Here is a 19,088-nt window from a genome sequence, read left to right as displayed (position 1 = left end):
TTCTCCTCCTTTTCTTCTCCTCCTCCTTTTTTCTTCCTTTTTTCCTCCTTTCCTTTTTCCTCCTCTTTTTTTTCCCTTCTCCTTTTTTTCCTCCTCTTTTTTTTCCCCTTCTCCTTTTTTTCCTCCTCTTTTTTTTCCCTTCTCCTTTTTTTCCTCCTCCTTTTCCCTCCCTCCCCCTTTTATTTTCCTTCTCTTTTTCCTCCTCTTTTCTCTTTTTTCCTCTTTTATTTTCCCTCTTTTTCCTTTTTTTTTTTTTATTTTTATTATTATTATTATTTTTTTTTGTGGGGTCGAGTGTTTCCTATAAAAATACCGAGCAGGCATTACAGCTCAACCCTAAATAATCATTCCCACATATGAACGTATCACAACGTGTCCCGAATAAGCAATAAACCAAAGAGCAGGACCCCAATTGATGATAATACATCGACGTCTGGTAATGCATCACAGAACGGTTGGGTTGGAAGGGACCCCAAAGCCCCCCCTGATGTGAGCTCAGCTCAGTCTGCCCAGAGCCCCACCAGGGCCGGGCACAGCAGCCCCCCCTGCTGCTCCCCACCCCCAGCGCAGCCAATCCTCCCCTGCAGCCCCCACCTCCAGCAGCTGAATATTGCAGGTGGGCTCCCAGCGAAGCCCCCCGGCTGACAGCATTCACCTTGCAGCCAATGTCGGGCAAAGGATTTATTTGAAACACCTCTACATTAGAAAAACTAGATTTTATTTTTTTTATTTATTTTTTTTTCCCTTTGATTTGCTCCCAAATATCAAAACCTATAAACTCTCCTTCGCCGCCTGGAGGTTGCTCATGTGCAGGGTGTAAAAAGCCCACGGCTCGGGGATGTAAATCACCCCGGGGTATTTCTTCCTGAGGGTTTTGTCGTTCCACAGCCACACCACCCACACAGCAATCAGAACCAAGGTGATGATGAACGAGTAGAAGAGGAAGAGCCCGTTGCTGTCCAACACCAGCCCTTTGCGCTTCTGGTGCATCACCAAAGCCATCATGGCGAAGAAAGTGAAGATGTAGAGGATGAAGATCTGCCCCTCGGTCACGAGGTACCTGCAAAGCAAAGCACCTGTAGCGTGCACCCCAAAACATGTGCCAGCAATGCAGTGTTGTCCAAAAGGTTCGTACTGACTGTAGGAGCCCATTGCAAGCACTCTACAATGTTCTTTCCCCATTAAAGCAGCTGTTTGGGTTGGTGTTCTCCCTGCTTGGCTCCAAATGGGATACATGGCACTTGTTGTCAGCCCAGAAATCCAGAGAAATGGCTGCGGTGAGTCCTGAATGCTTAAGGAAAAGGCTGGGGAGCGGGGGGGAACAGCTCTCATACTTCCCTGGCTCTTGTTTGTGTCAATGGGAAATGGTGAGGATTTGGTCCTTGTCAATGGCAAATAGTGAGGATTTGGTCCTTGTCAATGGCAAATAGTGAGGATTTGGTCCTTGTCAATGGCAAATAGTGAGGATTTGGTCCTTGTCTATGAGAAATGGGAAGGATTTGGTTCTTGTCCATGGGAGACCTGAGGAACTGTTACCCACGGCTTGTTACCCATTTGTTTTCTCCTGCACCACGCAGAACCGTGAGTGTAACTCAGGGTGCTGCACTCATCTGGGGGAGTGCAGAGAGGCAGCAAACTCATGGGGAGTGTTGGAAGCCAGGTATTGTTTTGGGTACCAGCCCCCAGGAGCCTGTGGGGTGGGGGCACCCATGGATGCCTCCCTGTAGGGAGCTGTGCTGAGGATTGGTCCCGTGCTGGTGGGTGGAACTGTGCTCAGAGCATCTTAAATTGCTTTCCTTGGAATGGCAGAGACTCGGCTGATGTATTTAAAGGCAGAGCAGCAGGGTAAGTGGGAACTGACCAAATCATCCTGATGATTTTGACGATCAAAAATTAATTTAGTGTATGAGAACAGCCTCAGCAGGGGTCAAAGCCACAGGCGCAGTCACTGACAATGAATGGGAAGTTGTTTGGCTGCCATTAGGGAAGTTGTCTGGGAAGAGGAGGCTAATGAATATGGGAAATAAATAAGACCTCTCTCAAAAGGCCATTTAGCCCTGCAGGATGTGTTGGTGTACATCCCTGTGCTCCAGGGAAAGTGGCACCAGGAGAATCCCAACGCCATGCAGATCTGTCTGCCCACAGCACGGGGGGGTGGGAGCTCAGGCTGCAGCTGTATGGACCCTGTGCTGGGATTCCTAAGGAACAGAAGAGTGGGAAAAGCATGGGATGCCAGCAGGTAGGGCTGGGACAGCTGTGCCAGTGGGGGGAGTGACACAGTGGGTGACCGAACACCTCAAATTGGGACAGGGACACGCAGTGCTGAAGTGATCCCAGCTCTCAAAGGTGATTTGATTGGATTTTCCAGCTTGGCACGGGAGCTGCAGCTCTGCCCTGGCACCCCCAGAGCCCCAGTGGGGCACTCACCAATAATAGAGGCTGCTCGGCCCCGTCAGCAGCAGTGCAGATATTGGCATCCTGCTCTCATCCTTGTCGGGTGTGAAGCAGCCGGTGAAGTATATGAAGAGGATCAGGAAGAAGGGGATGTACCTGGGGGCAGAGGCAGCCTGGGGTGAGCTGGGGGCTCAGAGCCCTGTTTGGTGTCCATCCCCCCCACTGTGACCATTCGTTAGTGTGATCATCTGAACAAACAAGCAGGGTGGTGGTGCTTGTAGGTTTACATTTTTGGAGCAGAACTGTCAGTGAATCTGCAAAGAGGAGGGGGGAACAGTGCTGCTCTGCCGCTCCCCATGGCTGCACATCCCCAAAGTGATGGGGATCAAAAAAAGCTGGCAGAAATGGGCAGCGTTTGGAGGGAGAGATCCCTGCAAGCACTGCAGCGGAGCGCAGCGAGCAGCTCTGCCCCTCAATGCATCGTTCTGAGCCCTCCAGATCAACCCTGCAAAGCGCTTACCACATCGAGTGACCCAAATACTCGTCGTAGTAATACAGCAGCTCAAAGGAATCAATCTGCAATGCAACGGAACAGATTCAAAAGGGCAGAGAGGGCACGGCACGCTCCCAAATAAGAACAAGCAACGACGATGATGATGGTTTTTTAAGCCCTGATATAAAGAAGTGGCTTTACCAGCGTCTCTGGCTTCAGGTTCCTGATGATGGGGTTCTCCCTGACGGACAGGTGGTGCTGGTAGCCGCTGAAGATGAGGCGGTGGTTGACGGAATCGCCCACCAGGTGGATGCTGGCGCCCATCACGAACGTGATGATGCTGACGTACACCATGGATCGTGGCAGCGTCTTTGGGGAGCGCTCGATGAGCTGCCAAAGGAGACACTGAGCAGTGAGGAGGGACAAAGCCATGCTGTGACAAATTCATCCCTCTCCCGCTTTGCAAAAGTCACCCCCACGCCATGCAGGGACCTGCAGAAAAGCGCAGCCTGTGCAGCTTTCTGTTCCCTGCATGCGTTCCATCCCTTTTTGGGACGATAAATCACATTTTGGGGCACTCACACCTGAGTCACCGCTCACACTGAGCCACGATTCCCAACCAGGACACCCCGCAATTCCTTCCCCAGACGTGACCAAAAGCATCGTTCACCAGCCTCAAAGCAGCAGCTGCTGGCTCGCCTCCCCTCGTGCTTCCAGCAGCCTTTCTGTGCCCTCCAGCGGTGAGAGGGACCTCCCGCACCGCTCCTCTGCGCCGCATCCCCGTACAGAGGGTCTGCAGGGGGCTCTGCTGGGTGGTTTGTTCTCCTTTCTTCCTGATGGAAGTGGAGCCCTCCCTCTCTTTCTGCTCCTGAAGTGGAGCGGAATGAGCCCTCCTTCATTTCAGCCCACCCGCTGTGGGCAGGGAAGCGTCGTCCCTCATAGCCTGGGGATGGGGCAGGTCTCAGAGCCCGCCAGGCGGAGATACGGCGGTGTTGGGACCCAGCAAGCCCCGCGCTGCCAAAGCAGCTTTGCAGCCCTTCGTCTGCACGAATGCAGAAAAGCTCCTTATTTGTATTTAATTCTGTGGCTTAACTTTCCCTCTCTCTAGCCGCTGCCACTGTCACACGGTTTGGGGAGGGGAGCCCCGGGCTCAGGGAGCTGCCGTCTGGTGCAGGAAGAAGGGCAGAGGTGTCCTTTAGGGCTACACGGGGTGACCACAGCAGCAAACTGTGTCCTATGGAGCACTGAGCTCCCAAAAGCTGGCTGTGCCACTCAGCACAGCTCACACTGAGTGTGAAAGTGCCCACAGCCCCACCAGGACTGGGACTGAGCTTTGCTTTCCAGCCCCAAAGGAATTCAATCACTCCCAAACTCAAGAGAGAATCATTTCCATCTTGGGACGTAATTCAATTCCTGGCTAACGAAGGTTAAAATATATTTATAACTGCTTTTTGTATCTCCTCACTGCCAAGTGTTTCATAGGAAAAGATTCCCAGTGACAGGACAGTCCTTAACCTGAAAACGTAGCTGCAAGATCTGGTGGCTGGATGAATTTGAGCTACAGACGCAGCTCTAATGCTGAACAACAAGTGTAATTAAGCACTGAATGACTTGGGAAACCTGCTGCAGTTCCAGCTGCCCCGTAAGGTCTGGGTGGGTGTTGTCTTAACAAAGAACTTTGGGGCGAAGAGCTTTGGTTCTGAACGTGGAGCTCAAGGGTGAAGCGGCGTGCTTTTACATGCAGGGAGCATGGGAACAAGCGAAGGGATTTCTCCCGGGCTCTGACTTCTGCAGCCTTCCCCTTGGATCAGAGCTTCTGTCAGAGGCTGAGCCATGTGGGAGCAGAATGCGGTCGGACCGGGTTTGTTCCAGCTGACGGCACACGGATGGGAAAGCAGCCTGACTCCCACGAGCTCACAGCCACCAAACTGCCTCAAAGCAGGAGAAAAAACCTCAAAAGCCCCACATCTGTGGCTTATGGCCGGTGGGTGGGGAATTGCTGGAAAGGTGAGAATAGTTTCCAGAGCGCAGAAAGGTGGGGAGGTGGTTGTGGGCTGCAAGGAGGTGGGCACTGCCTCAATCCTGAGCAGCCAGCATCCTCAGTTCCTTCTGCACTGCACAAGGAGGGCTCAGTGGTGGTTGGGGAGTGGTTTCACCTGAGAAGTGCCACTCGCCCCGCTTTTACAGCTGGCAGCGTTAAGAATGGTTTACCTTTAGCAGAAGAAACGGTGTTATAACATTGTAAGCCATGTGGAAATAATCTCCAGCACTCGGTTTGTTCAAGGGAAACCACTCCAGCGGCAGGATTATCTGAGGAGAGGGGGAAAAAGATGCATCAGTGCACAACTATGGCCCAGCTCGCCATTACCACACCTTGCTTTGGGAGCACTCACAGCCCCACACCTGCTTTGGGATGGGAACAGAGCAGAGCTTGGTTCGGGGCTTTGGCTGCTGGCCTGTGGTCTGGTGGCCAGCTCTGCGATGCTTCACACTGCTAATAATGACAGTGGGGAGCTGTTCTTGCAGGGAGCATCCCTCTGGCACCATTGGGATACAGGAGCTAAAGGAACAGTGTGGTTGAATCTCAGCTGTGCATTCCTGCAGTGCTGAGAAAGCACTGAGAAACCCAACAGCAGTGATCTGTGCAAATGCGCTGTTCTGTTCAGGTGCCAGCACTAAAAAACCTCATTTTTAGGGCAAAGGCCTCAAAAAAACCTCCTGCCACATGCTATGTGGAGAGCAAGAGCCCCATGCTCAAGACATTCAGGCAAAGGGACGGGGATGAGCAGCAGAAACATCACAGGTGTTATGAAAAAGTAAACCTATGGGGCTGGGGATGCACCAGCACTGCTCTGCCACCCCCAGCTCACCATGGCGATGGGACGGCCGAAGTCCAGCACCCAGTTCTGCAGTGTGAAGTAGAACCAGAGGTCGAGGTGGAACGGGGAGGTCTTGGAGGTGTCCTCGTTCTTTGCTGCCCCATGCCTGGTAGGGACAGAAGGAGAAATCAGTGGGGATTGGGAAGGCAGGAGGAGGCTGCAGTGCTGCGTGCCCAGCCAGAGCCGGTGCTTTGCTGCTGGGTTGGGATCGGTGGTGTGTGTACAGAGCTGGGGCTCTGAGCAGAGGAGGAGGCAGCACGGAAAGGTAAAGCAGCAGGAATAAAAACCCACACGTCTCTTATGAAGGCTCTCCCCGGCTGAGGTGGGAGCACAAAAGCAGGATGCAAAGCCCGAATGCTGAATGAAGTGCAACTATTTTCAACTTGTGTGTGACAAAACAAAGCTCCCACCATGCTTCCAATGCTAAAAAAAAAAAAAGAAAAAAAAAGAAAGAAAAAAAAAAAGAAAAGAAAAAGAAAGTGGCAAATGCTATGAAAGTACTCAACCTAAAAAAGTATTGAATGCAAGAAAGTATCCCTGCCCTGCGGTGCTCCAGCATGGGGATGGTCCGGCCTCACCGTCAGCTTCATCCTTTGCTCTCAGGGTCATCCCAATCCCTGCCCCTGCAGAACGGCCCCACTGAGCCCATTCCTCCAGGCAGCCCCCCGGACTTCACCTGCCTATGGCAAGGGAAAGCAGCTGCTTTAGGGCCAAGGTGCCACGTGCTCTTCTGGGGTGCTGGGAGCAGAGCCCCGAGATGAGCACGGAGCTGTGGGATGGATGGTGGTACCCTGGAGGGTCGGGATGAGCCTGAGAGCCGTAGTTCCCTTAAGAAATTGCCATGAAGTCTGGGGCACCCAACCACCAGGGATGCCCGGGAGCACTGCAGCATCTCGGATGAGGAGGTGGTACCCGGCAGGAGCTGGGCCGGGGGGGCTGCGAGGGACCGGAGGGGTCCACATTGATCCAGGGGGCGGTCAGGGTGATGTGTGCAGGGAGGGAGCTGCGTGGAGCTGGGCATCCGATACAGCCACGATGGTCTGGGACGGGGGGTCAGGAAGATGCGGGCAGGGGCGCTCCGGGTGATCCCAGGGATGGTGCCGGGAGCACTGGGCACGATGGGCCGCCTCCGTGTCCATATCCCCCCCACCCGCACCCTTCCCCTGCCGCTCACCTGCCTGCGTAGAGCGGCCCGGAGGGCTGCGGGGAGCCCGGAGCCGCAGCCGGGAACGGCCGCCGCCGCGCCGAGACCTGCATGCGCCGGCCCGGCCCGGCCCGGCACGGCTCGGCCCGGCTCGGCTCGGCCCGGCTCGGCTCGGCTCGGCCCGGCTCGGCTCGGCTCGGCTCGGCTCGGCTCGGCCCGGCTCGGCTCGGCTCGGCTCGGCTCGGCCCGGCTCGGCCCGGCTCGGCTCGGCTCGGCCCGGCTCGGCCCGGCTCGGCCCGGCTCGGCTCGGCTCGGCTCGGCTCGGCTCGGCCCGGCTCGGCTCGGCTCGGCTCGGCTCGGCCCGGCTCGGCCCGGCTCGGCTCGGCTCGGCTCGGCTCGGCCCGGCTCGGCCCGGCTCGGCTCGGCTCGGCTCGGCCCGGCCCGGCTCGGCTCGGCTCGGCCCGGCTCGGCTCGGCTCGGCTCGGCTCGGCCCGGCTCGGCCCGGCTCGGCTCGGCTCGGCTCGGCTCGGCCCGGCCCGGCCCGGCCCGGCTCGGTGCTGCTCTGCTCGGCTCGGTGCTGCTCTGCTCGGCTCGGCTCGGCTCGGCTCGGTGCTGCTCTGCTCGGCTCGGTGCCGCTCTGCTCGGCTCGGCTCGGCTCGGCTCGGTGCTGCTCTGCCCGGGCCCCGCCTCGGCGCTGGGGGAGGGCGGGCGGCTGCGCGGCTGCGGGCGGCGGGACGGGCGGAGGGAGCGGCCGGGGGGAGCCGGGGTCGGAGGGGCTGTAACGGGCTTCGTTATTGCGACTCTTCGTGTTTGTATTCTGTCCGTTTTCGTTATTGTTGCGTTCGTTGTTATTTTTGTTGTTTTTTGTCGTGATTGTTTTTAATTATTTCTTTCAAACGATGATCGTTACCGCCTCCATGATCCTCCTGTCCCCCTCTTTATGCACCCTGATACGGGAAGCAGCCGGCCAGCACGCTGCTGCTGCCTCTGCACGCAGTGCCCTGCAGGATGAGCGCCAGGGCTGAAATCCACCCCAAAACCAGGAGCAGGCATTGCTCTGTGGGCACAGCATCACTCTCCTTCCTCCTCCAGCTATCAGAGTGGAGAGATAACGCACAGAAAACCCTTCAAGTCTGCAATCGTCCCCTGTATTCCACGTAGAAATTTTATTTCCCCGTCCAAAGCGTGCTCAGATAATCCTTGCTATTTTTGAAATAGAAGAAGGAGAGTGAGACGATTTTTAACTCCTTAAGTGCTCTTTAGAAATAAAACCCTATCGGTCCCGAAGTGCCATCACATGCACAGATGTGAGTCCTCACCTGGTGGAGGAAATGAGATTTGGAAGTGGGAAAAGGCTGACGGAGTGCAAACGCTGCCTCACACAATTGGCACAAAGGTGTAACCTGGTGAGTCAGGAGAACTGCCTGGGTTGGAAAAGACCTTAAAGATCACAGAGTTCCAAACCTCCTGATGCTGTGCTGCCTTCTGTGACCAAAAGTGACCCAGTGCACGGCCCCAGTATGTGCTGCCGGGCTGGGACGACAGAGCTCTCTTTGCAGAGAATGAGACTGGAAGTGTTTGCAGGCTGTGCCACAGCTTGCATGATGATGACTTGTGGTCCTGACAGCATCGAGCATGGCAGGAGAGGCTGCGATGAGGCTGCAGAATGGACCTGGTTTCTCCCTTCGTGGCTGTTTGTGCATCGAGGAGCATGGCTTTTGTTGGGAATGCGAACACCCTGCAAGGCAGAGGGGATGGCGGAGGTAACGGAGAACTCCACTTACACTCACCATGAACTCTTCGTGTTGGGCACAGCTCGGGCTGCGTGAGGCTGATCCCCATTGACTGAACACCCCGACCCCTCTCCTCAGGGCTCCTTTTGGTGACTGCCCGCAGCACGGCCGGGCCACACAGCCATGCATAATGCACGCTGCAGCCTACGCACAGCTCCGGTTGCATGGCTCTCCATTAATTCTTTATTGGGCTGATACCGGATCCCACTCAGGACAATGGGGCGCAGCAGACGGTCTGCGGATTGGCATGAGCCGTCTGTCACTGTGCTCGCGGTGCCATCGCTCGTGCCAATGGGACCCCAGGCCGCAGGGGGAGCTCGGGGGATTTCGAGGCGTCTTGCTGAGGGCACGGTGGGGGGCGGCTCAGTGGGATGACACACCTGTGTGCGCCCTGTTGGGGATGGACTTGTAAAGCTGCTGGCAACTTTAAGCCACGCGTGACTTCAACCCAAACGCAGCACCAAGGGGCCAACCCCAAGGCCGGGCTGCCCTCGCCGAGCGGGCTGAGGGAGGCCCCGCGACGGGCAGCGGCGCTGGGGTCAGGGGGAACGATGGAGTCCGTAACGCGGAACGTCTGTGCGCGGCTCCCTGTTTCCGGGTGGACAACGAGGGAGATCGCGCGGCGCTCACTTCCGGTTTCACTTCCGGAATCGGGGGCGGAGCGGCCGCGAGAGCCCCGTGCCCGGCGCGCGCCCCGTCGGGCCCTTCCGGCGACCCGTAGCGGCGGTCCGCTCCCCCGGCGCCCCCTCCCACCCCACCCCGCGCCGCCTCGGGCTGCGGGTTCGCGTCCCGGCCGGGGGCGGCGGCGCCGGGATGGGTCGTGGGTGAGGAGGAGGAAGAGGAGGAGGAGGAGGTGGGCGCTGGGGCTGCCCCGCCTCGCCGCCGGGCCCGGGGGGCGGCTGGCCCCGAGAGGGCCGCATGTGCCCCCCGCCGGACCCCGAGGCAGGACGGAGCGGGAGGCGGAGGGAGAAGCGGCCCCGGCGGCCGCGGGCAGGCCCGAGCAGGGCCGGCCGGGCCGGCGGGGCCGCAGCCGAGAGGAGGAGGAGGCGGCGATGGAGGGGCTGGCGGGGTACGTGTACAAAGCGGCGAGCGAGGGGCGAGTGCTGACCTTGGCCGCGCTGCTCCTCAACCGCTCCGAGAGCGACATCAAGTACCTGCTGGGATACGTCAGCCAGCACGGCGGGCAGCGCTCCACCCCGCTCATCATCGCCGCCCGCAACGGCCACACCAAGGTGGTCCGCCTGCTCCTCGAGCACTACCGCGTGCAGACCCAGCAGACCGGCACCGTGCGCTTTGATGGGTACGTAGGGCCGGCTGCCCGATGCCCGGGGCCTGGTATTGGGCATGGGGTTGGTGTTTGGATGGGGCCTGAGCTGCTGCTGGTCACGGTGTATCTGAGCCCTGCCTTGGGCCCGGTGGTGGTTTGGCCGGAGCCTGGTTATGGTGTGTGCACGGCCTGTCCTGGCTTTGTCATAAGGTGTCTTGTGGTTCTCTTGGAGCATTTTTGGGCCACAAAAGTGACCCAGGGGATGGGACGCCTCCCCTAAGAGAGAGCTGGGGCTGCTCAGTTTGGGGAAAAGAAGGCTCTGGGGGGAGCTGAGAGAGGCCTTTCAGCATCTGAGAAGGAAGGATGCAGTCTCTTCAGTGTAGTCTCTGTGATAGGATAAAGGAAATGGTCTCAAACTAGGAGAGAAGAGATTTTGGCTGGGTGTAAGGAAGAAAAATTGTTACGGTAAGACTAGAGAGGCACTGGCACAGGCTGCCCTGAGAGGCGGTGGATGTCCCCTCCTTAGAGACACCTGAGGTCATGCTGGAGGGGCTCTGGGCACTGATAGAGCTTAGGGTGTCTCTGCTCATTGCAGAGGAGTGGCAGCAGATAGCCTTCAAAGATTCCTTCCAACTCAGACAGTTCTATGATTCTGTGCTGATAGTCTGTCCTGGACATGTTACGTTGTGCCCAGGGCCAGCACCAGGCTGTGGCTGCCTGCTTGGCATTGCTCAGCTGGTGGCTGGGCTGTTGGGGTGGGCATGGCACTGCTGTCCCAGCCACCTGATGCGCCTTTACCACTTCAAGCTGAGATTGCAGGCAGGGTTTTATTAGCCTGGTGGGCAGGTGACCCCATATGCATTCTGCACCAAAGCAGCTTTTCTGTGACATCAAGCATTCTGTGATAGGCTGCAAGTAGGATGAGAGTGGGGTGGTGCCACCTGCTTGTTCCAGGTGAGGCTTTTTCCATTCCAGCTGGGATAAGAAGCAGCTTCCTCACAGCTGGGGGCTGGCACAGGGTAGTAGGGAGGAAAATGCGATGGTTTAGGACGGGCTGTGCTGAGGAACAAGGGCATTGCCCAGGAGCTGGGGTTCATGGTGCTGTGTGGCAGCAGGATGAATGCTTGTGGTTTGCTCCTCGTCTGGGGGGCATGGCTGGCTGCAGAAAGCCTGTTTCTAAATAGATTTTAGACTCTTAACAGCAGTGTTCTCTTCACAGCAAATGAGCAGCACATCCGTTCTGTTGGGTGTTGAAGTGGTTCTGCCTGTCCTCGTGTTCAACCTGCAGGCCATTGTGCTCCCACGTTCCTTTGCTTTGTTGTCACAAGCTTCATTACCTCTCTTGTTTTTAAAGTCTTTCACAACTCTTGTCAAATAGTTGCCCATATGTCATTCTTAAAGCCAGGAATCGTGAAGGACCTTTTACCCTTTGAACAGCTCCAGGTTAAGCAGGTAGCTGGCTGTGTGCTGGCACAGGAAGGAGAGCTCCCATCAGATACTGAGAGGGATCGTCACCGTCCCCCTGTATCTCTCATCTGGCTCCTGCCTGATGAGCTGCAGAGATGTCTGTGCAGCTCCACCTAACCCAGGGGAAGGCTGACTTGCTTCTTGAGTGCTGAATGAAGGGGGAGGAACTGGCTTCCCTGTGTGTGTGCTTTTTTATTCCTCTTTCAGCCCTCTTTTCACAAGTAAAAACTGGTTGAGAATACCTGCTGGCATGTCTGTCCTTATTTTAGATAAAAGAAGGGCCTGTGTTGACAGAAAGTGATAGAAGGGCTGTTGTCTCCCCTGTGCTGCTGGATTTTCTCTCGTGCTGTGCATTGATGGGATGCTGATCTGCCTGCCAGAGCCTCTGCCTGATGCAGATTAAAGGAGGTGTTGTTTGACTTACAATGGGCACAGTGTGCCATCACCTCTCCCCTGGCCTCAGTAGGAGTCGCAGCCTGGTGAGAAGAAAGGCAGCATGTGATCCCAGATCATGCTTGGCATTATTTTCATTTTTGTGATAAGGTGGCCCAGAAACCCCCCTTGTTTGGGCTCCAAGCTTTTGACTCGTAAATATGGGCCTGTAGTGCATTAGTAAATTACCTTGTGTTCACTCGCAGGGCCTACATCCTGATTTACTTCTGTTTTAATAGAAAAGTACTTTGATGTGGTTGTGTATGTGCAAAATAAGGAACTTCTTACTGGGAACAAAGGTAGCCACATCTGTTATATAGACATCTCTGCGTGCCAGAGCTCTTAAGTGGCCTCTGAAGTGTTGTCTGGAGATGCTGGATTTACAAACAGGCAACCAGCTGCTTCTGCAGAGCTTTGTAGAATGATGAAAATTGCTGCTGAAGCTGAAAGTGAGCCGGTGTCTCCTGATATTTTCATTCTGAAAAACGTGACTGCGTGGACGTATGGAAATAATCAGATATTTCTCCCTGCTCTGTGATCCGGGCTGTGCCTGCAATGTATATCGCCTGCAGGGCGAACTGTGCTTAAGTGCTGCTTCAGAGATGGAGGGGAATGGAAAGGACATCAGCCCTTGTGTTTGTAGTCGCAGAAGGTGCTGAAGATTTGGGGATGAAAATGGCTTAAGGAGCAGTGAGGCTTTGCTGGAGTTAACTGTCCCCACGTTTACGAGTGCCAGCAAGCTGTCTGCAGGGCTGTAATGCAAAGCAGAGCTCTGAAGCACTCCAGCTTAGAATAGCTTCCTCTTTAAAATTTTATTATATTCCTTAAAGTCTGTTTTTTTTTTTAAATCTGATTGCTGGTCTGCTGTGCGTTGTGGTGTCAAGGAATGGGCACAGCAGAAGGGGTGACAGAGAGCACCCCTGTTCTCTGTCAGGGGCAGGGAACAAGTGAAGTGCTATGAATTTCTTAAGGCAGCCTTGCTGCCAAATGTATGCTGTAGTTACACTGTCAATCGTGCCTGAATTCAGAGTTTTGTTGTTGTTTTTTGTCAATATGTAAACTTAAAGATAAAACTTTATCTGTTTCTTTAATGAGTTTTTGGCACAAGGGATGAAAGGAGTGGGAATTCCTGCCGCTGTTCTTCCGGAGACCTCCGCAGGCCGGGGCTGCAGCTTGCAGGTAGGATCTTCAAAGCAGCCCAGGAAGCGCTGCTGCAGAACGTGGCTCCACCCTTGGCTGCTTTGAAGTTTCCACTTCCAGCTCTTCTTCCTGCAGGAGGTCTCCTCGGTAGGTCTCTTGTTCTCTTCCTTTGGCTATCCCACTGAGTCTCTTTGCCTTTAGAAACAGGGTGGCTATAAAGTGGTGAGGTGCGTGTTGTTTTTTTTCTCCTCAGCTGTCTTTAAAAGATGCATTTAAAAGAGCAGCCAAATGTTTAACTGCTTGTTGCTTGCTTTCTCTTTCCAGCTTTGTCATCGATGGCGCCACAGCCCTGTGGTGCGCGGCAGGAGCGGGGCACTTTGAGGTTGTCAAGTTGCTGGTCAGTCATGGAGCCAATGTGAATCACACTACGGTGACCAACTCGACTCCCCTGAGGGCCGCCTGTTTCGACGGCAGGTTGGACATCGTCAAGTACCTGGTGGAAAACAATGCCAACATCAGCATCGCCAACAAGTACGACAACACCTGCCTTATGATCGCAGCCTACAAGGGCCACACGGACGTGGTGAGGTATCTCCTCGAGCAGCATGCAGACCCCAATGCCAAAGCCCACTGCGGGGCCACAGCACTGCACTTTGCGGCTGAGGCTGGCCACTTGGAGATAGTGAGGGAGTTGGTCAAGTGGAAGGCGGCGATGATGGTCAACGGCCACGGGATGACTCCGCTGAAAGTAGCGGCCGAGAGCTGCAAGGCAGACGTGGTGGAGCTGCTGCTGGCGCACGCCGGCTGCAACAGGAGAAGTCGGATCGAGGCGCTGGAGCTGCTGGGCGCCTCATTTGCTAATGACAGGGAGAACTACGACATCATGAAGACTTACCACTACCTGTACTTAGCGATGCTGGAGAGGTACAGAGACAGTGAGAATATCATTGAGAAGGAAGTTCTTCCACCGATCGAGGCGTACGGAAACAGGACGGAATGCAGAACTCCTCAGGAATTAGAGTCCATCAGGCAGGACAGAGATGCCCTCCACATGGAAGGCCTCATTGTGCGTGAAAGAATTCTGGGCTCGGACAACATCGATGTCTCTCACCCCATTATTTACCGTGGGGCTGTTTATGCGGATAGCATGGAGTTTGAGCAGTGTATCAAGCTGTGGCTCCATGCCTTGCACCTGAGGCAAAAAGGCAACAGGAATACTCACAGGGACCTGCTGAGGTTTGCCCAGGTCTTTTCTCAGATGATACACTTAAACGAGCCGGTTAAAGCCAAGGACATCGAGAGCGTTCTGAGGTGCAACGTCTTGGAAATAGAACAAGGCATGTCCCGCATCAAAACCACCCAGGACGCTGACATCCACACAGCCATGGACAACTACGAATGCAATATTTTTACCTTCCTCTACTTGGTCTGCATCTCCACTAAGACCCAGTGCAGCGAAGAGGATCAGTCGCGCATCAACAAGCAGATCTACAACCTGATTCATCTCGACCCCAGGACGCGGGATGGCTCCAGCCTGCTGCACCACGCCGTCAATTCCAGCACTCCCGTGGACGACTTCCACACCAATGATGTCTGCAGCTTCCCGAATGCTCTCGTCACGAAGCTGCTGCTGGACTGCGGTGCTGATGTGAACGCTGTGGACAACGAGGGGAACAGTCCTCTCCACCTCATTGTCCAATACCACAGGCCCATCAGTGACTTCTTGACGTTGCATTCCATCATCATTAGCCTGGTGGAGGCCGGAGCCCACACAGACATGACAAATAAGCAGAAGAAAACTCCTCTGGATAAAAGTACCACGGGGGTGTCTGAAATACTCCTTAAAACTCAAATGAAGCTGAGTCTCAAGTGCCTGGCTGCCCGTGCGGTGCGGATCTATAACATCAGCTATCAGAACCAGATCCCCAGAACTCTGGAGGAGTTTGTGAAGTTTCACTAGGCTACACAAAACCTTTTGTGGTGGTGCTATCCCACGATGACATCGATTGCAGGCGACAGGACATGCGTGTATACATGGAGTTGTGTTTCTCTCTCGTTTTGGTTCCTTTGGATTCGGTCTGCAGCCTCTGTTCTCATGTGGATCCTGGGGGGGGATAAAAGCCACGTGATTTTCCCATAGTCACATCTGGTGTTTGAGATTTTGGTCATTGCTTTTAATTAGAAAAATAATCATAATGTTTTCTCCCTTCTTTTCAGGAACAAAAGAAAAAGATTCCCCATGTAAGTGGTGCAGAATATTTTGTTCCAAATCTATCTCTCTGCTGGTGATGGCAGTTGAATGCTCTGAGTGGTTCCATACAAAGGCACCCCAGTGCCCCACTCACGCTGCTCCCGAGGTTTTAAAGCGTCTCCAAGTGAGGTAGGGGATGGAATTCCCTGGTCGTTACGTGGTTAATGTCTCAGCACACAGAGCAGCCCATTGCTCTTATACCTCACAGTCTTACAATGCCTTTCAGTTCATGCTGAAGATGTTGGTAACATCTTAAAAGCTTTTAATTTTCTTTTTAATGACTTTCTGAACAGCAGTTATCAACAGCTACCGAAGTAAGGGATGCTCTGTTAGGAAATACAGGTTCAAATTCAGATGTGGTCTGTTCCTCTCATAACAGTTGAAGTAGCAAGCTCTTCATTGGCAATACTCTGGTAAGTGTTGAGTAGCTTCTGGAGAACGAACTGGCACGTTGGTCAAAGTGAACCAGCAGCATGGTTTCCTTTTATGCAGCTGAAAGTCCCTCACATGTAAAGGCCCTGCATGGGTACCTGGGGAATGGACAGGGTATCTGTGTCTGTGTGTGTCCCAGCATTTCAAACCGCTTTTCACTTGTTTTTTGGACGCTCAACACGCACCTTCCTTGGACTCAAAGTGTGTGGAGCTGCACTCTCAGATTCCAAATGCTGTATCTTCCTAACGGGGTCGTCGTCGCCAAAGAGAGTCTTCCTTCAGAGCGTGATTCTGCTTGAAACTGCTTCCTCCAACAAGCCAGGAGTCTGTGCCTCCCCCAGTTGGACTCTGTGAGAATTTTTTCATCATTTTTACTCCTTTCATTATGGAAATCTCTCTTAAAACTGATTTTTACGATGAACTCTCCTATCATAAGGTCTTCTATGGTAAGCAGCTGATTGTACAGTGGAACTGTTGCCTCAGACGGGGCTTGTCCTGGCTGGGAGCTGCAGATGCTGTGGCAGTGCTGCGTCGCTGGCCTCACCGCCCCCTGGGGACTCTGCCATTTTAAAAGCAGCTTTTTAACCCTCAGATGATGAAAGAATGTTCTGTAGGTTTGTTTTTTTTTTTTTTAAACAACGATCCGGGTAGAACTCCAAGGCGAGATTATGGCACACGTTTCTATTTGTATGACAAATAAATAAACACTGAATGTGGGGTTGGGCTGCAGGGTGGCTTTTTTGTGCAGCACCAGGAAGAAGAGCAGGGCTTCAGGTGGGTGGTACTGCTGGCATTGGTGGTTGTGTCTCCTCCAAGGGCAAATTTAGAAATACATGGGCTTCTCAAACTGCCATCTTTGCTCTGCTGGAAACTGCAGGCAACAGGGCGTGCACACCTTCATGTATGCACAGATAACTGCTCACATCGTAGCTACACAGAGCCATGTGTGCACACAGCTGTATAACCACAGCTTTAATGCAGATATCAACATGCAGACATGTTAATATGTGTATTTGCATACAGATGTAGGCAGTAAGGCTGTCACTCACTTCCATACACATAAGACATATGTTTACACACAGTTGATGTGTTGTGTGTAATGGTACATGTGTGTGTGCACACACCATGCACATGTGTGCACAGGCATGTGGATGCACTTGTATACAAACATACACAGGTGTCCAAATCTGTGTGTACAGATGTATGACATGATGCATTATCTTACATAGCACATGCTTACAGTGTGTTGTGTTAACATCCATCATGAAGGTGTTCCTATAGCTACGTATGCACACAGCTTCTGCTCTGGGAAGTTTTGGTCACAGGGGAGTCTGTGCTTGGTATGGAGGATCATGATAGGGGGGACCATGTCTGTCCCACAGCTCTGTGTGTGTGCATGTATACACTTTTTAGGTGTGTGTGTGTATATGTGTATACACACGTTATGTATGTGTACACATATACATATATACACACATAAATGCACAAAATACACACATATAATGTGCTTATATACAAATATACATATGTGTGTACACGTACATATAGTCCATGTGTATACATAATGCATTATAGGTATTGAGTGGACATACAGATATAAATATATGCTTATGTATATGTGTATACCTAAGTATATAGTGTGTGTGTGTGTGTATGTATATTATGGAGGTATATGTATGCATATATATGTATATCTATTTTTATATATCTATGTAAATAGATACATAAATGCTGTATGTAGATTATACATATATATATATATATATATATATATATATATATATATGACAGAGAAATGCACATACACTCCCTTGATAATGCACAGTCTCTGCTATGAGCAGCATTTCCCAGAGCTGGAGGGGGCTTTTCTGTATGTATTTTGTATACATAGACGTCTGTGGGTGGCTTTAGATGGGGGTGTGTTTGTGTATATATATGTGTGTGTGTGTGTGTGTATACACATATATATAAGGAGTGTGTATCTATATGGGGTCTGTGTGTGTGTTTATGTACATATGGGGTGTGTATATAGTATATAAATGGTGTGTGTATGTGTGTATATATATATATATATATATATATATATGGAGGCATACATATTTATAGGCTGTGTACATATAGATGTGTGTGCATATATAGCTGTCTATGGGCTGTGTGTACACATATATGTGTGGTGTTTGTGTGTGTGTATACGTGTGTGTAGTTTATGAATACACAGGTGTGTTTCTGACTACTTGGGAAGAATACAGGAATGTTGTCAGGGTCTGCAGGGATGCGACAAGGAAGGCTAAAGCTCGCCTGGAATTAAATCTGGCAAAGGGGATAAAGGATAATAAAAAAGGTTTTTTCAAGTACATTAACAGTAAAAGGAAGACTAAGGAGAATGTGGCTCCCCTGCTAAGTGACGGGGGTGTGCTGGTAACGGGGGATGCTGAGAAGGCGGAGATACTGAATGCCTTCTTTGCTTCTGTCTTCAGTGAAAAAGCTCCCCCTCGGGAATCTGAGACCCTGGAGATTAGTGAGAGGATCTGGGGAATGGAAGACCCCCCTTCTGTCAGGGAAGAGGTGGTCTGAGAGCGCCTAGGCAACATCAATGTGCAGAAATCCATGGGACCCGATGGGATTCATCCACGGGTGCTGAAGGAGCTGGCAGAGGTGATTGCTGAACCGCTTTCGGTCATCTTTGAGAAGTCTTGGAAGACGGGGAAGGTGCCTGAAGACTGGAAGATAGCCAACGTCACCCCGGTCTTCAAAAAAGGCAAGAAGGAAGACCCAGGCAATTATAGGCCAGTCAGCCTCACCTCTGTCCCTGGAAAGGTGATGGAACAGCTTGTACTGGATGTCATCTCCAGACAACTGGAAGAAGAGGAGGTTATCAGGAGCAGTCAGCACGGGTTCACAAGGGGGAGGTCGTGCTTGACCAACCTGGTAGCCTTCTATGATGTTGTCTCTGGCTGGGTGGATAGGGGAAGAGCAGTGGATGTAGTCTACCTTGATTTCAGCAAGGCATTTGATACTGTCCCCCATGACATCCTTATAACAAAGCTGAGGAAGTGTGGGATAGATGAGTGGACAGTGAGGTGGGTTGAGAACTGGCAGAGCGCAGAGGGTCGTTGTTGGTGCAGAGTCCAGTTGGAGGCCTGTAACCAGCGGTGTTCCTCAGGGGTCTGTGCTGGGTCCGGTCTTGTTCAACATCTTCATCAATGACCTTGATGAGGGGATAATGGCCACCCTCAGCAAGTTTGTGATGATACGAAGTTGGGAGGATTGGCTGACACGCCTGAAGGCTGTGCTGCCATTCAGCAAGACCTGGATAGGCTGGAGAGCTGGGCAGAAAGAAACCGGATGAGGTTTAACAAAAGCAAGTGTAGAGTCTTGCATCTGGGGAGGAATAAT

The 19,088-nt window shown here is 53.0% G+C and overlaps 2 protein-coding genes across 3 annotated transcripts; one reads left to right on the top strand and one right to left on the bottom strand.

Annotated features, from left to right (window-relative positions):
* Positions 1-689: 689 nt before the first annotated feature.
* Positions 690-7,060, bottom strand: CLN6 (CLN6 transmembrane ER protein). 2 transcript variants are annotated; one of them, XM_048956462.1, is made up of 7 exons: positions 6,941-7,060; positions 5,758-5,872; positions 5,099-5,197; positions 3,089-3,277; positions 2,915-2,970; positions 2,428-2,550; positions 690-1,060 (listed from the first exon to the last, which is right to left on the bottom strand). In XM_048956462.1, exons 1-7 carry the CDS (start codon positions 7,021-7,023, stop codon positions 772-774), a joined length of 954 nt encoding a protein of 317 aa, XP_048812419.1. In that variant the 5' UTR covers positions 7,024-7,060; the 3' UTR covers positions 690-771. The 2 variants fall into 2 exon arrangements, with proteins under 2 accessions (XP_048812419.1, XP_048812420.1); XM_048956463.1 differs by lacking the exon at positions 6,941-7,060 and adding an exon at positions 6,273-6,850.
* A 2,494-nt stretch (positions 7,061-9,554) lies between these two features.
* Positions 9,555-16,409, top strand: FEM1B (fem-1 homolog B). Its single transcript, XM_048956461.1, has 2 exons — positions 9,555-10,003; positions 13,334-16,409. The coding sequence occupies exons 1-2, from the start codon at positions 9,756-9,758 to the stop codon at positions 14,967-14,969; spliced, it is 1,884 nt and encodes a 627-aa protein (XP_048812418.1). The 5' UTR covers positions 9,555-9,755; the 3' UTR covers positions 14,970-16,409.
* The last annotated feature ends 2,679 nt before the right edge of the window (positions 16,410-19,088 follow it).

The sequence above is a fragment of the Lagopus muta genome, chromosome 10 (assembly GCF_023343835.1).
Source record: "Lagopus muta isolate bLagMut1 chromosome 10, bLagMut1 primary, whole genome shotgun sequence".
Taxonomy (NCBI): domain Eukaryota; kingdom Metazoa; phylum Chordata; class Aves; order Galliformes; family Phasianidae; genus Lagopus; species Lagopus muta.
The sequence above is the reverse complement of the archived record's forward strand: the minus strand, read 5'-3'. Positions and strand labels throughout refer to the sequence as shown.

Bases quoted from the DNA above. Each gene is read 5' to 3' on its own strand.
- FEM1B (XM_048956461.1), top strand. From the start codon at position 9,756: ATGGAGGGGCTGGCGGGGTACGTGTACAAAGCGGCGAGCGAGGGGCGA. The intron at 10,004-13,333 runs GTACGTAGGGCC...TTCTCTTTCCAG, and splicing joins GGCACCGTGCGCTTTGATGG to CTTTGTCATCGATGGCGCCA.
- CLN6 (XM_048956462.1), bottom strand. From the start codon at position 7,023: ATGCAGGTCTCGGCGCGGCGGCGGCCGTTCCCGGCTGCGGCTCCGGGC. The intron at 3,278-5,098 runs GTAAACCATTCT...CTCCTTTGGCAG, and splicing joins CACCGTTTCTTCTGCTAAAG to CTCATCGAGCGCTCCCCAAA. The intron at 2,551-2,914 runs GTAAGCGCTTTG...CTCTGCCCCCAG, and splicing joins TATTTGGGTCACTCGATGTG to GTACATCCCCTTCTTCCTGA.